The sequence below is a fragment of the Pelodiscus sinensis genome, chromosome 1, assembly GCF_052426305.1.
Source record: "Pelodiscus sinensis isolate ZL-2025 chromosome 1, ASM5242630v1, whole genome shotgun sequence".
Classification (NCBI taxonomy): Eukaryota; Metazoa; Chordata; order Testudines; family Trionychidae; genus Pelodiscus; species Pelodiscus sinensis.
In genome coordinates, this window is record NC_143052.1 from 15,598,907 (window position 1) to 15,613,235 (window position 14,329).

General features: G+C 44.0%; 1 protein-coding gene across 2 annotated transcripts in view; it reads left to right on the top strand.

Annotated features, from left to right (window-relative positions):
* The window catches only part of OPTN (optineurin), a 42,459-nt gene that overhangs the window by 18,861 nt on the left and 9,269 nt on the right, over nucleotides 1-14,329 (top strand). For both annotated transcript variants that reach the window (XM_075926020.2, XM_075926021.2), the window contains exons 7-11: nucleotides 472-562; nucleotides 6,534-6,649; nucleotides 7,827-7,976; nucleotides 11,761-11,854; nucleotides 13,640-13,798. In XM_075926020.2, the coding sequence (XP_075782135.1) occupies nucleotides 472-562; nucleotides 6,534-6,649; nucleotides 7,827-7,976; nucleotides 11,761-11,854; nucleotides 13,640-13,798 (610 nt within the window). The remainder of the gene's footprint in view (nucleotides 1-471; nucleotides 563-6,533; nucleotides 6,650-7,826; nucleotides 7,977-11,760; nucleotides 11,855-13,639; nucleotides 13,799-14,329) is intronic.

Here is a 14,329-nt window from a genome sequence, read left to right on the forward strand (position 1 = left end):
TGTGAAATTCTCCTTACCAAAGGAAAAATGGATTCAGAATTGGTATTTCTAATTGTATTCCCAACTTCCAAGAGAAGCAAGGGACAGATGAGTCCATACCCAGAGAAAAAGATTTTAGGAAAGTAGCTTTCATGTGCACTGTGACATGATCACTATGAACAATTGCCACTACAGCTAAATCCCACTTCATTCCTGAACCAATAAAATAAATGTGTATGTTTTTATAAATAAAATGGAATAAAGGCAAAGTATGTGAGCAAATCCCCCAAAAAATCAGCTTCAGGACATATCTCCATATTTGACTGTGGACTTATTTTTAAATATTCTCACTTGCATGGGAAATATTAAAAGTTAGAGTAACATATATAGCAATAGCATATGATCCTTGTATGTCCTCACCTTTTAAAATGCTCATTATTTCATACTGAATGTGTATTGAAACCATCATCATTGGCTCCTGACATTTCTCAGGCTGTCAACACTGGAGAAGAAATTGGCTGATTATGTAGAGAGTGGAACGCAAACGGAATGGGAAAAAGAAGAGGATGAAAGTGCAAAGACAGTATGTACCAGTTTTCTGGGGACACAATTTTGAGTAACTACAAAGAACTCGTGGGGGAAGACAAGATTAGTGTTAAGGATACATGGGTTCTCCCATGCTTTGGAGCTGGGGGGGAAGGAGCTAGGGTGGGTTCTCCCAGTGCCCACTTTGGGCTAGGGGGCTAAGATGGGTCAGGTCTAGGCCTGTGGTTGCAGTGGGTAGACTCTTGGCTCCAGGGGTGAGGGGAGGGAAGGGAAGGGGTGACGTGGAGTTGGAGGCTAGCTTCCCCCAGGAAACAGTTCATGCCCAGCCCATGATCCAGCCCTTTGGCTGCACCTGAGGAACTTGAGCAAAGATCAAGAAGAAGATACAAAGGTGAATTCCATGCTCCTGGACTGGTTCTCCTGGAGGTTGCTCTAATTTACACAAACTATCGATAGCTCCCAGGTGCATTTCCAGCAGCTGGCATCCCACTCATGCCCAGCTGCTTTGACCATGCACTCTAAAGAGGACATGGAGTGACATAGGAGCATTTATGCCCACAAAGGACCTCTCTAATTTGGATTAACTCCAAGGTCTGAGTCTACAATCCACTTGCGATGTAATGTAAAAGACAAACCCTAACTCACAGTTGGGCAATAAGACAGCAGTGGTTCTCCAGGGTTAGCCCCTGGTGCGCTATTGCTGCTTCATTTATCTGCGCCCTCTGCAGATACAGGTGCTTGCAGCTCCCATTGGTACGGATCATGACACCACTTCCCGCAGCTCCCATTGGCTGGGGATGGCAATCTGCAGCCAATGGGAGCTTGCAAGCATCTATACCTGAAAAGACACAGGTAACTACAGTGGTGGTGACCTGCCTGGAGCTAACCCTGGCAAACTGGATCTCGCCCATGAGTGGGTATTTGCCTGCCACTGCTCTTGCTGCAAAGTTCGGGCCTGAATCCATGTTTGGATAGGGGCTATTTTTCTCCTAGCCATTAATGTATATTTTCTCTAGTTTTGCTATGGAAGAGCACAACTGCCTTGGACATAGATGGGTCCTAATCCTTTGAATTAAGGCCTTGAACTGACAGTGGTAGCCAGTAGAGGAGAAAGTATGCTCACAATGGGTGGCAGTTGTATTCTGCGTCAGCTAGTGTCTCTATTGCTCGAATGGTTAGCCTCAAGTATAGTGAATTATAGTAATTAAGTCTGAAGGCAACAAACACGTGATTATTGGGACTGTATCTTCAAGGAAGAAGGGAAAGTGGATTTTATCAGCTAAAAGGTAGAAGGTGGTGTTGTGTTTTGGTATCTGTCATGGACCTCATTAAGGTTAGGGAAGTCCCAGCTAAACTATCTTTCTACACTAGGCTGATGAACAGAATGGGAGATGTTTTCTCATTTATATGAGAGGAAGGAGATGTCCTAACAAATTCCTTCAAATATTTTTATCTTGTGACCACTTGTCTTGCTTGTGTTCAGACTGAGACAGATACCATTAATCCAGATGTAGGCATTGTGACATACTTATGATGGTGCTGGCTGCATCTATGAAAACATGAAGTGTACAGCTGGGTTTCCTCAGTGTATTGTTGGCAGCAGAGTTCATGTTGTTTCACCAACTCCGTAAGCAGCTTCTCGTTGATGCTGATGTTTTAGGGGACCACAAGAGCAGGATGAATCTTTTGAAGACCATGCAGGTAAGAGTACTGACGGATGTGTGAAGGAAGTTTACAGCTGTTTCAGTGGTGTACCCTCAGCTTCAGCTGTCCTGATCACGGCTTGGAGATGGCCATCATCCATTGTTAGGAGAGCAGTCTTAAAGGGCCACTAGGGTTGTGGGTGAGCTCTCCCCTGGTCTTGAAGTTTCCAGGAAGTTGAGACATCATATGATGCTAGAGTTTGTGTCATTGCTGGTCTGTTCAGAGGCAAGGTGATGGTTGGAGAGAGAGTCTGCGCTTTAAGAAAAAATGTTTAAGTGTTGGTGTTTTGTTGAGGATTGGGGGCTGTTGCATTTTTCAGTGAGGATGTCAGAGCTGCTTCTCAGAAGACTCTGCTGATTGTGCCCAGTGCTAATGGGAGCACTTGATCTTCAGTAATATTCACCAGAGACGCAACATAATGCTCAAATGTTTCCAAGGGCTCCTGGAACTTTATTGTGCATGAATTAAGGCCAAACTCTTTTCCAAGGAGAACGGTTTATACTGGCTGGGCAGCTGTTTTGCTGCCATGGCAAGTTCCTCTAGTATTTGATTTTCTGCAAATTAAAAAGAAAGCACTTTATAGTGGCTGGTGCTTTGGTCCTGCAGTCTGCTGTGAGCTGTTTTGCAGCTGTGATGGAAGAAGGATAGAATATTCTCTCTACTTTTGATATGGAGGTGGAATTGTGCTGCTCATGTATGGATTTGGAGTGGGTCTTATACCACCTGCATGCTGGCCTTTTGCTTCATCTGATGTAGCTTGTGAATCATCATGGTTTCAGGAGGAAATAGGAATCAGTAGCAGTCATCAGTAGATTTTGGTATTCTACTAGCTTGTCAACACCTTGTATGACATGAGAGCCTTTTAAGATGGCTGAAAACTTAGAGGTGTCTAATCCCAGAATGAAGATCCAATCCAGGATGTGCCAGGCTGGCTGCATGGCATGGGAGTAAGTTAGTTTGAATCTCATAGTTTCCATGCACCTGATGCTATATGATATCATGATGTGTTAGTGTTTGTGGAAGTCACTCATTAGAGACAATGAAATCGGGTCTTTCTAATCACCATACTAGGGAGCAGGTCCAATTGCTCCTCCAGGAAATCTGCAGAGTCTATGTTCAGAAATCTGCAGGCCAGCAAGAGTCCTAGACTTCTCTTGTCCTTAGTTCAGAGACCACATGGAACATTTCTGAGGATTTGAATTCTGGACTGGCTTTGGCTTCTTCAGTTGGAATTGAACGTAAGCACTTGAAGCTCTTTCCTTCATCGTCTTCTAGGATTTTGCTCAATTTATGTTGAGTAGTGTGTTGGAATGAGCTATGTATGAGTAGGTGGATATGGATTTAAAGCAGGTATTGGTACGCATCTTGTCCAAATGCAGATCCTGAGAAGTGCTAGTTTTGTTTGTGACTGACCCCTGGATACATCAGCATGAGTTTGAAGATGCTATCTTCTAATGCCAGGCACTGAATTTGGCTTCCAATAATATGGACAGCTGACTAATTCAAGTCTGTATTTTGTTTTAATTACATAATATTGTTTCATTTTTGCATATGCATTTTCTTTAAAAAAAATTGGAGTAAGTAAATAGTTTCTCATTAACTTCAGAAATATTTTATGTCTAACTAATTTACATGTGGCTTGAAGCCACAATGAGAGAGCCTTGAGGCAGAGACTCTCATGGTGGGGATAATCTGGTACAGATGTATGCAGTTTTGCTAGAAATCCTTTTCCTTCTCTGGGTAATGAACATAATATACCAACACAACCATATTGGTTCAGAGTCAGGCCAATGGTCCATCTAGCCCAGTATTCGTTCTTCCAAAAGTGATCTTCAGTTTGATCTTGCAAAGGTGCTAGAGCCCTGCATGGGCCTTGTTTTTAATTCTGCTCCTCTCCTGCCCCACAATACCTACTCCCACCCACTCCTGCATTGTTTCCTGCATTTTTATCCTGCACCCACCCACAAAAGCCTTGGATCCTGCAAAAATGAGAGAGTCCCCCCCATGCTACTAAAAATAAAAAGCCTTTATGTATTTTATTATACAGAATTCAGTCGATTTTTACCACTAAAACTATGAAACAGATCTTTCATGCACCATGTAAAATATTTTAATTCTTGTTATAATAGAAATAAAATATTTTTCTTGCTTGAATTATTACAATTTTTATTTAAAAAAGCAAAACTTGCTTTATATTGCTTTAATTCTGTGTGTGACAAACTGAGGGGAAAATTAGTGTTTGCCCACAAATTACTATAGTCTGTTGGGGTTTTTTATGTTTTTTGTGGGTTTTTTTTTTTTTGGCCCACCTAATCCTACCTGCAAAGTCTATTTTACCAGCTCTCACTGTTACAACAGTGGGTCCTGCGGAATCCCAGTCCCACTATACGGCTCTACCACACACTTCAGAGGGAATGAACAGAACAGGCAAATAGTGAGCGCTCCATCCCCCTGTTGCCTCTTAGCTTCTAGAAATCAGAGGCTAGAGATATCCAGAGCATAGTGTTACATCTCTGACTATTTTGGCTAATAGTCATTGATGGACCTGTCCAGGGCTGCTGACTGGAGAAGGGGAGGGACACACATACAAGGGCCTGGTGATTAAAAGGGCCTGGAGCTCCCTGCTGCTACTGCTATGGCAGCAGCCAGCACCTTTGGCCCTTTGAGTTGCCGCCAGAGCCATGCGCAGTGCTGTCTGGGTGTTGCTCAGGTGGGGAGAGTCATGGTGCAATCTGGGCAGCACTGAAGGCTGACTGCTGTTAGCCCAGCCCTTTCTGCCCTTAGCCCCATTGCGTCCAGGGGACCCGGAGCCAGACCCCCACACACACATTGCCCAGGGCCTAATGATGCTTGTCTGGCAATGAGTTCCATGGGTTGACTAGCGTTGTGTGAAGAAATACTTCCTTTTGTTTATTTTAAACCTGCTGCTTATTAATTTCTCTGTATGAACCCAGCCTGGTTCTTGAGTTATGTGAGGGAGTAAATAAACATGTTCTTATCATGCTGCTCATCTCAGAGGAATCCAGAAATAAATAGTAACTTCATTCCATTCATCCCTGTAAATTTCAGAGTTGAAGGCTTCCCTGTCATGATACAAAGATGTGCTGTACAAGTAGGGATGTCAACATGTAGACGACTCTACAATTAACCGATCAGCCTGGGTTTATCCGTTAATCCTGTCAAATACATGTACTCCCTCCCCCTTGCTGCGGGAAGGATGGGAGCAGGGATGGGGGCAGGCGGGAGCCAGTACTCAGAGGCAGCGGCACAGGATAGCAGGTGGGAGCTGGTCTGCATGGGGAGCCAGTTTTTAAATCGGCTCCCCTTGTGGACTGACTCATGAAACCTTATGCTCTAATAAATTTGTTAGTCTTTAAGGTGGCACTAGTCTCTTTATTGTTTACACCATTGGACTTATTAGAATCATAGGGCTGGAAGAGACCGCAGGAGGTCGAGTATTGTCCAGTTCTCTCCCCCCTCCCAATTTTAAAGGTTAGAGTGCCCAAAATTGTAGCTTTGTTTTCTTTAGGAATGCTGAGTAATTTTATATTAATCTTACAGTTCAGCACAGTTTACTGATGCTGAATGATTTGTGCTATTTTCTTGAGAAAGAGAATGGTTATTGCTAGGGATGTAAAAGGTTAACCAGTTACCCAGTAAGCATAAGGCTTACCAGAATGCTTACTGTGTAACCGGTTAACCAGGCTGCCAGCTGCATCAGACCATAGCAGCCTCAGCTGTTTGGGACTGCCGGTGAGACCCTGGTCATGTCAAGGTGGCAAGTGGGGCCACGTGGTGGGAAGGCAGGACCTCAGCTGCACTGAAGTGGCCCTAGCAGGTGGGCAAGACCCCAGCCCAGGCCACGTGAGAGCAGCCCCAGCGAACAGGCAGGACCATGGATACACATGCAGGACCCCAGTCACATTCGTGCTGGAGCACCCCAGTGGGAACCTCATTGCACCGGAGAAGCCCCATTGGGGAGGCGGAACGCTGGCCATGCTGGAGAGGGTGGGCAGGATCCTGGGCACTCTGGAGTGGCCCCATTGGGCATGCTGGCCTGGAGCAGCACCCACCATGCTTGTCTCTAAAAGCCCAGTGGGATCACAGCCCAGATGAGACTCCTCGCACAGGCTGCCCTCTGTTGGCCCACCAACAGTTAACCAGGTAAATGATATAGTTGTAATAGTTTAACTGCCTAACTGTTTGGAGCGTTATTTACATGCCTAGTTGTTGCCTGATATCTCTGTTTGTTTGCAATGTTCAGATCTTGAATTGCCTGAGTATAATTTTCTTCTTTCTAACAGGTTGGTAGTGAAATAGAAGCACTGAATCTGCAGGTGTCATCCCTCTTCAAAGAGCTTCAGGAGGCCCATGCTAAATTAAAAGAAGCTGAGCTGATCCAGAGGAGGCTTCATGAAAAGTAAGGTCCAGAAAAGCAAATGTTGATTGTGCTGATGATAATCTTTAGCCCTTGTCTACACTTCGCAGTGGATCGACACTAAAGCAATCAATCCACCAGCCATTGATTTATCATGTCTGTTGAAGATGTGATAAATCGATCTCCGAGAGCACTCCCGTCGACACTGGTACTCCGTCGAGAAGAGTAACCAGCATCGATGGAAGAGCTGCCCCTGTCAACTTTGCTGCGCGCAAGGTGGCATGGCGAGAGTGTTGATTTCAGTTACTCTATTTGCATATACACTATTTGCTTAATATTTCAGCTATTTGCGTAGCTGAAGTAGATAAATAGTGCAGGTAAGTGTAAATAAGGGCTTAATGTTCATAGCCCCTGCCATCTAGGGAGCTTAGCAAGCTTTACAAATGCTAACTAGTGCAGAGAAACCTATGACAAGCACTATATTAGAGCTAAGTATTTCTTAATTATTGACTAAACCTTCTGATACTTCTGAGAAGAGGTATATATTAATCTCATTTTACAGGTGAGGAACAGAGGCCCAGATCTCTGAAAGTATTTAGGCACCTGACTACCATTTATTCCAGTGGGAGCTAGGTGCCTAAAATACCTTTGAGGGTCTAAGCCTCTGGCTTTTGCAAGATCTAAGATGTCACTGGACATTAAGGAGCCTTAGAAATAGACCACAAGAATCTTGGTTTTTCAGATTGAGAATTTAATCCTTCATGATGTAAAAGGGATAAGGGATATTTTAAAAACAAGTGAAATCCCTTACAGGGAAAGAGTTGCTTTTCTTAAGTTTGCAAATAAAGACCCAATTTGAACCCTTATTCACAGGCATTCTCAACATGCTTGAAAATCAGGCTACTTAATTAGGTGCATAAAAAAGATTGTAAGATCTTCTCTTTAGGTGTCTCCCCCCCCCTTTTTTTTTAAAAAAACTTGCAGTCATGATTCCTATCTTTTTGAGACCACATAACATTACTTAAGGAAAAGGGTACAGGGTCAATCCCTTTATTTTATTATAGTTGGGCATGGGATGTATTTTTCAACCCCCAATGAAATTAAAAGGGGGATAAGTTAATTACAAATAAAAGGTTCTCTTTTTACAATACCCATCATGATGACTTCCATCAAGAAATAAGATAGGAAAAAGAGTGTTTCTCTTTCCTTTCTTTGGCAGGTGTCAGATACTTGAAAGAAAAAACTCTGCTACTCCAGCAGATTTGGATGAGAAGCAGCAGCTCCTGTATACCATTAAAAAGCTAGAGCTTCAGGTGGAGAGTGTACAGTCAGAAATCAAACTGGAACAAACCAAAACAAAGGAAGAAAAGTGAGTGTGACAAGATTTTGTACCTTACAAAGATTTGTAGGGGAAGAATATATAGTAATGTATCCGAGGAGTGACTATATCTCATATGTGACTGTTGTGTATGCATACAAGCTTTCCCCTACCCCTGTTAAATTGAGCTTGTAGAGGTTAGTCTGAACTGAAACCCTGGATCCAGGTAGCTTCAGTTTATTAAAGTTTTGACTCTAGGTCCAGAAATTACGGTTCGAACCTCTCTCTACAGTAGGCCCCAAAATGGATCTTCATGTTCAAATAACTCCAATCTCTGTGGAAATCCCCACTCTAACTGCTGACTTGTGCCCTTCTCTAGCTGTATATAAGTTGCTGATCTAAATTGATCCCTGCCTTCAGGTATTGGAAACTTCGGAGGGGTGGCCGAGTTAGTCTGTAACAGGAAAAACGTAAAAAAACAACAAATAGACTAGTAGCATCTTAGGGTATGTCTAGACTACAGGCTTTTGTCGACAGAAGTTTTGTCGACAGATACTGTCGACAAAGCTTCTGTTGACAAAGAGCTTCTAGACTACATCCAGTTCCGTCGACACGGCAAGCCACTTTGTCAACATGACAATGTAGACACAAAGGACAGTGTAGATGCATAAACGCCTTCTGTCGACAGAACTCTGTTGACAAAAGGCGTTATTCCTTGTCGAATGAGGTTTACAGCCGTCAACAAAACTGCTGAGTTCTATCGACGTTATGTCGACAGAACTCAGCAGCAATGTAGACACCGGTATAGTTTTGTCGATAAAAATCCACTTTTGTCGACAAAACCCTGTAGTCTAGACACACCCTTAAAGACTAACAAACCATGTAGATGGTATTATGAGATTTCAAAAGCTCATGATACCATCTACAAGTTTTCTTAGTCTTTAAGATGTTACTAGTCTATTTGTGGCTTAAGTTTTTTCAGATATTGGGTACATCAACTTACTGTGTCCATCCTGACAAAAATGCAAACTGGCTTCCTATCTTGGCATTTTCCTTACAAAAGATGAAGAAATAGATACTTTGCCCATCCTGTTACTGTATTTTACTAAATTCTTAGGAAGTTGAACAAACAAATACTCACAATGCATTTTTGAAATACTGCACTTGGCTAGTTACCCATATGCTGTCACCAGCATGTAGCATAGGGCCTATCTCCCAGTCAGCTGGAATTTCTGCAATTTGGTAGTTTTGTCTGGGAGCCAGTAAGTAAGTTCATTCCCCTGAACTAGGTTTCACTTCCCCGGGTTGTTACACAATAGGCATTTTCTTCACTTGCCTTACAAAAGAAAATAGAAACGCTGCTGAATTCTTTAAGGATAACTTTCGAGATGTTTGCATCAAAATGATGACGACATGTCCAGCTATGAAACTGAACTACTCCAATCTGACATACATAGATGCAAGTTTGAGGATAGGCAGTGAAGGACCTTGAAAGTCAAGACAAGCAGCTTATGTTTGCAGATACTGAGCAAGGTCTACCAAGCGTTTCAGTACTAGGGCAGGTCAGCTAGATTATAACTGACTTTTGAGCAGTTCCCTAATTTGTCACTTCGTTATACTGCAGGGTTTGAAAATCATTTCCTTAAGGAAAGGCTTGGGAACAGAGCATTATGCTGGTAGGAACAAGACAATACCCTGGATACTACCAAATGTTTGTAAACATGTTCACATTGTTACTGGAAGTTCTCTGGTCGTGAGCACAGTGCTGCAGGGGAAGCAACCCAAGAGACCCAAAAGGTAGTAGGAGAAAGGATGAAGTTTCATAGACTTTAAGGTCAGAAGGGACCATCATCATCATCTAATCTAACCTCCTGCACATTGCAGGGCACAGAACCTCACCCATCCACTTCTGCAGTAGAAGACACTAACTCAGCCGGAGATTAGGGGAAGTCCTCAAATCATTGTTTAAAGACATCAAATTACACAGAATCCACCATTTACAGTAGCTTAAACCTGCAAGTGACCCAGGCCCCATGTTGCAGAGGAAAGCAAAAGATTAACTGCTCTGGAAGAGTGAGAGAAAAGGGCATTAGGGCATGGGGAAACATGTGTGCCTCTGAACTCTGATGGAGTTAGTGTTTTGGTGAGAAGCTCCATAAATAAGAGACTTACCAGAATTAAAAGCTATTAAGAGACACCGCTTCAAAACCTTAGCTCCATCCATTTTATTTAATGAAAGGTGTGACTTTTCCAGGGTCTATAACAGGCCTGGGCAAAATATGGCCCACGGGCTGCACCTGGCCCACCAAGCCATCAGATCCAGTCTGCAGATGCAGCGGGCACCCCCAGGCAGGCTCCCTGCTTGCATCGCCCCCCACCTGCACACCTCTTAGAAAAGCAGCTGCCAGGCCAGTTTCTCCTTCAGAACTGTGAGCCTGGAGGGGAGGGGAGAAAGGGATAGAGGCACCTCATGAAGCCTAGCACAATTCCATTGGCTGGTTTCTGGCTAATGGTAGCTCCTGTTTGAAAAACAGGCAGCACACGAAACACCCTCCCTCCCTCCAACTCGTAGTTATTCACACACACACATCGGCCCCTGCAGCCTGTTCATGGGCAGACCAGGCAAGCTGCCTGAGAACCCTGCTGGGCTGCTGGCCAGGAGTCACCCAGGTAAGTCTCCCGGCCAGAGCGTGCCTCTAGCACTCCAGCCCCTCTCTTCCCCAACCCTCTTCCCCATACTCCTTCCCCTCTACTCCACTTACCTAAAACCTCTGCCCCCCTCCTGCACCCATACCCCCTACCAGATCCAGCCCCCAATCCTCTGCCCCAGGTCATAACCCCTCCTGCCCTAGGTCCTAATGCAAACACCTGCACCCCAGGTCACAACCCCTTCCTGTCCTAGGTCACAACCCAAACCCCATGCATCCCAGTCCCCTGCCCGAGGTCACAACTGCCTCCTTCACCCAAACTCCCTCCCAGACCCCACTCTCCGTCCTGCAACACAATCCCTTACCCAAAGCTGCACCCAACCTCCATCCCAGACCCCACATTTCCTTCATTAATATCATGGAAGAGTGTGGCCCTCGACCACTTTCCAAAATCTTGGAGTGGCCCCCAAGATTTTGGGCAAAAATTATTGCCCACCCCTGGTTTATAAGCACCTACCTGGATAGTATATGGGTATTTTAATTTTACAGAAAAAAAGTGAGAGTCCCAATGGCTGAAAGTTCATGCTAGAGAAAGTCTGACTGGAAATAAGGGGCAAATGTTTAACAATATGGGTAAATGTCCCTAGGGCAGTTTACTTAGGGACATGTCAAATTCTTCTTCAGTTGAAACCTTCAGGTCCAGAGTAGCTATCTTTCCGAAAGATATGCTCATTTCTCACAGGAGCGTGGGCTTGATGCTGAAATTATTGGGTGAGTCTTTGGCCTGTAATTCAGGAGGCCTGATTATTAAACGATCAGAAGAGTCACTTCTGGACTTAATCTCTGTAAGGGCATCAGGGACCTCGAGAGAGGCGATGGTGAAGGGTAGAAGGCTACTTTTTATTGTCTGACTGAAATTCCATTTGTAAGTTGTTGAAGGTTTGTTTGGTTGGTTTTCTTTCCTCTCCCACTGGAAAAATAAAAAGTCAGGCTAGAGAAAATGTTTGACAGTGGGGATAGTTAGTCCTTTAGCTTTCTGAACTGGTGTGTCTTAAACTCGAGGGATTTGCAAGTTTGATGGAAAGGAGTGATGAAAGAAATCCTAAAGCAGGGGCTAATGGAACAGTTTAGCAAAATGGAAGATGATGGAAGGACCATTTCAGATGTAATTTTTTTGTCTTAAACAGGGCAAAATTTTCTGACTTGCAACATACATACAGCAAGCTTCTCCCTGAGCTCACTGATGCAATGAAAACCATTGAAGAACTAAAAAGGAAAGAGGTAAATTAGTTGTGAAGACAAATTGCAATGAATTTTAGGAGGGAGAAATGAATGTGGATTGTAACAATATTATTACTTCATGATGACTTCATGATTTTTCAGCTTTACCATTCACTGTAGCTACATATATTTTATGGCCATTTGTAAGGACAGACCTTGACACATCCTGCTCCAAAAACACAAAACACCACCTCTCACCACTTCAACTAAAGAAGAGCCACATCTCTGCTGTGTTAGTACAGATATCCTTTGTTGGCCTCAAGCTACTGCAGTGCAACACAGTTGCATACATCTGAGCAGTTCTGCATCTATCCCAACTCAAGAGCCTGAAGTTAGGCATCTAAATATTTGCATAATCTTAAAGTAAGGTTTTTTGGTAAGCGACCATCTTTTTAGTTATGTTTTTTACACTGCCTTACATGGTCAGGTCCCAATCCAGGGGTGGGCAATATTTTTTGTCAAAGGCCACGCCAAGAATTTTGGAAGTGGTCAAGGGGCCATACTCTTCCATGGTATTAATGGAGGAAGTACAGAGTCTGGGATGGAGGTTAGGTGCAGAAAGGAGCTTATGGTATGGGAGGGAATTTGGGTGAAGGAGGCAGTTGTAACATGGGGCACTGGACTGGGATGCAGGGGGTTGAATTGTGACCTAGGGCAGGGAATTGGGGTAGAGGAGGGGATGCAGGGGATTGAATTATGAGCTAGGGCAGGAGGGGACTGTGGTCTGGGGCAGCAGATTGGGGTGCTGGATCTGGGAGGAGGTATGGGTTCAGGAGGGGGGCAGAGGATTTGGGTATGTGGAATTGGGGGGGCAAGAGTTGGGATCAGAGTGTTGGGGAAGGGAGGGTTGGGGAGCTAGGGGCAGCTCTGGCCAGGAGATTTACCAGCCAGCAGCCCATTCCTAAATCTGCTTCCCTGACTGCCCTCCCCCCCACTTGTAGTTCTTCACAGAGCACAGAATAATTACAAGCCCCTTGTGCTTCTTGGCTGCCTGTTACTGAAACAAATTAAGATTGCCTCCTTCACCCAAATTCCCTCCAATACCCCAAGCTCCCTTCTGCACCTAACCTCCATCCCAGACCCTGTACCTCCTCCAATATCACGGAAGCATACGGCCCCTCGACCACTTTCCAAATTCTTGGCGTGGCCCCTGTCAAAAATTATTGCCCACCCGTAGATTGGGACCTGACCATGTGAGGCAGTGTAAAAAACATAATTAAAAAGATGGTCCCTTACCCAAAAACCTTACTTTCTTAAGATTATGATTGTGCTGAGGGTGGGAGCAGCTCCTAAAGCTCCCTCTCCCTGCCCTCCAGGCTCATTTTTAAAATGAAACCACACCGCAGCCACATTTCTGAGTGGTGTGCGGGTCGGGTGAGGCACTCGGGGAGCCTCAGGCAGGCTCCGCAAGCCAGTTCCTGTGGCTTGGTGGGCCTGGATCTGGCCCACAGGCCATATTTTTCTCAGGTCTGTCCCAATCTATGACAGGGGCTCTCACGGTGCATATAATAAAATACTGTACAATATATGTCTCAATAGCTAGAAGAATGGAGTTCAGGTTTAGCTTTGAACTTTCTTGCTTTTTCTCAGTGCTTTTAATAGAGACCTTACTATTCAGTATTTTAAAAAAGAGGGAAAATCTACTTCTTAGGCTGCATAAAGAAATTACTTTTGGGAGTTGATACAGTGGTCACTGGTGGGAACTTTCTCTGGAAGTAGCCATGAAGTGTTAGATTTTGGGGGTAGTGGGAGTATCAGGCCATTTCAATTAATTCTTCCTTGCAGTTGGAGAAAGTGGATAAGGTGGTGGTAGAAGAACTGAATGAAAAGCTAGAGCTGGCAGAGAGAGCTTTGGCTACAAAACAACTTCAGATGGATGAAATGAAGCAGACCATTGCTAAGCAGGAAGAAGACCTTGAAACCATGACTGTCCTCCGAGCTCAGGTATGAGGGGCCCTTCAGAAAAGTCAGGGAGTCTTGGATAGTTCTCATTCTTACTGTTGAGAAATAGAAAGAAATACCCTAATGTCTCAAGCAATTGCTCTGAAAAGATTAAAATAGACAAAGGATCCAGATATATAATTACCGTTTTAAGTTTCCCCTATAGATCTGTGTAGAATATGTACTTTTGTAAATTACCATTTACCATTGATTTTAATGGATGGGATTTCTAGATATTAAAGGGGTCTGAAACAGTACAGAGAGTTTTAAACCTCCTATAAAAAGTTTGATAGTTGATTAATTTTGTTCTTAATTTCCCGTGGGCTCCCTTAATGTTAAAGTAGTGGTTTTAGTCAAATTCAATGAGACCAGGGATGTAAAGTGTGACTGGGAAGAAGGCAGGTCTTGAACTAGAATTCTGGGAACAGTTTCTGGCTCTGCCAAAGACTTTCTGTATGACCTTGGAGAAGTCATTTGCTCATGGTCTTTATGTCATCCTTGTCTGTAAAATGGAAATGATGATGCCTGACTTCA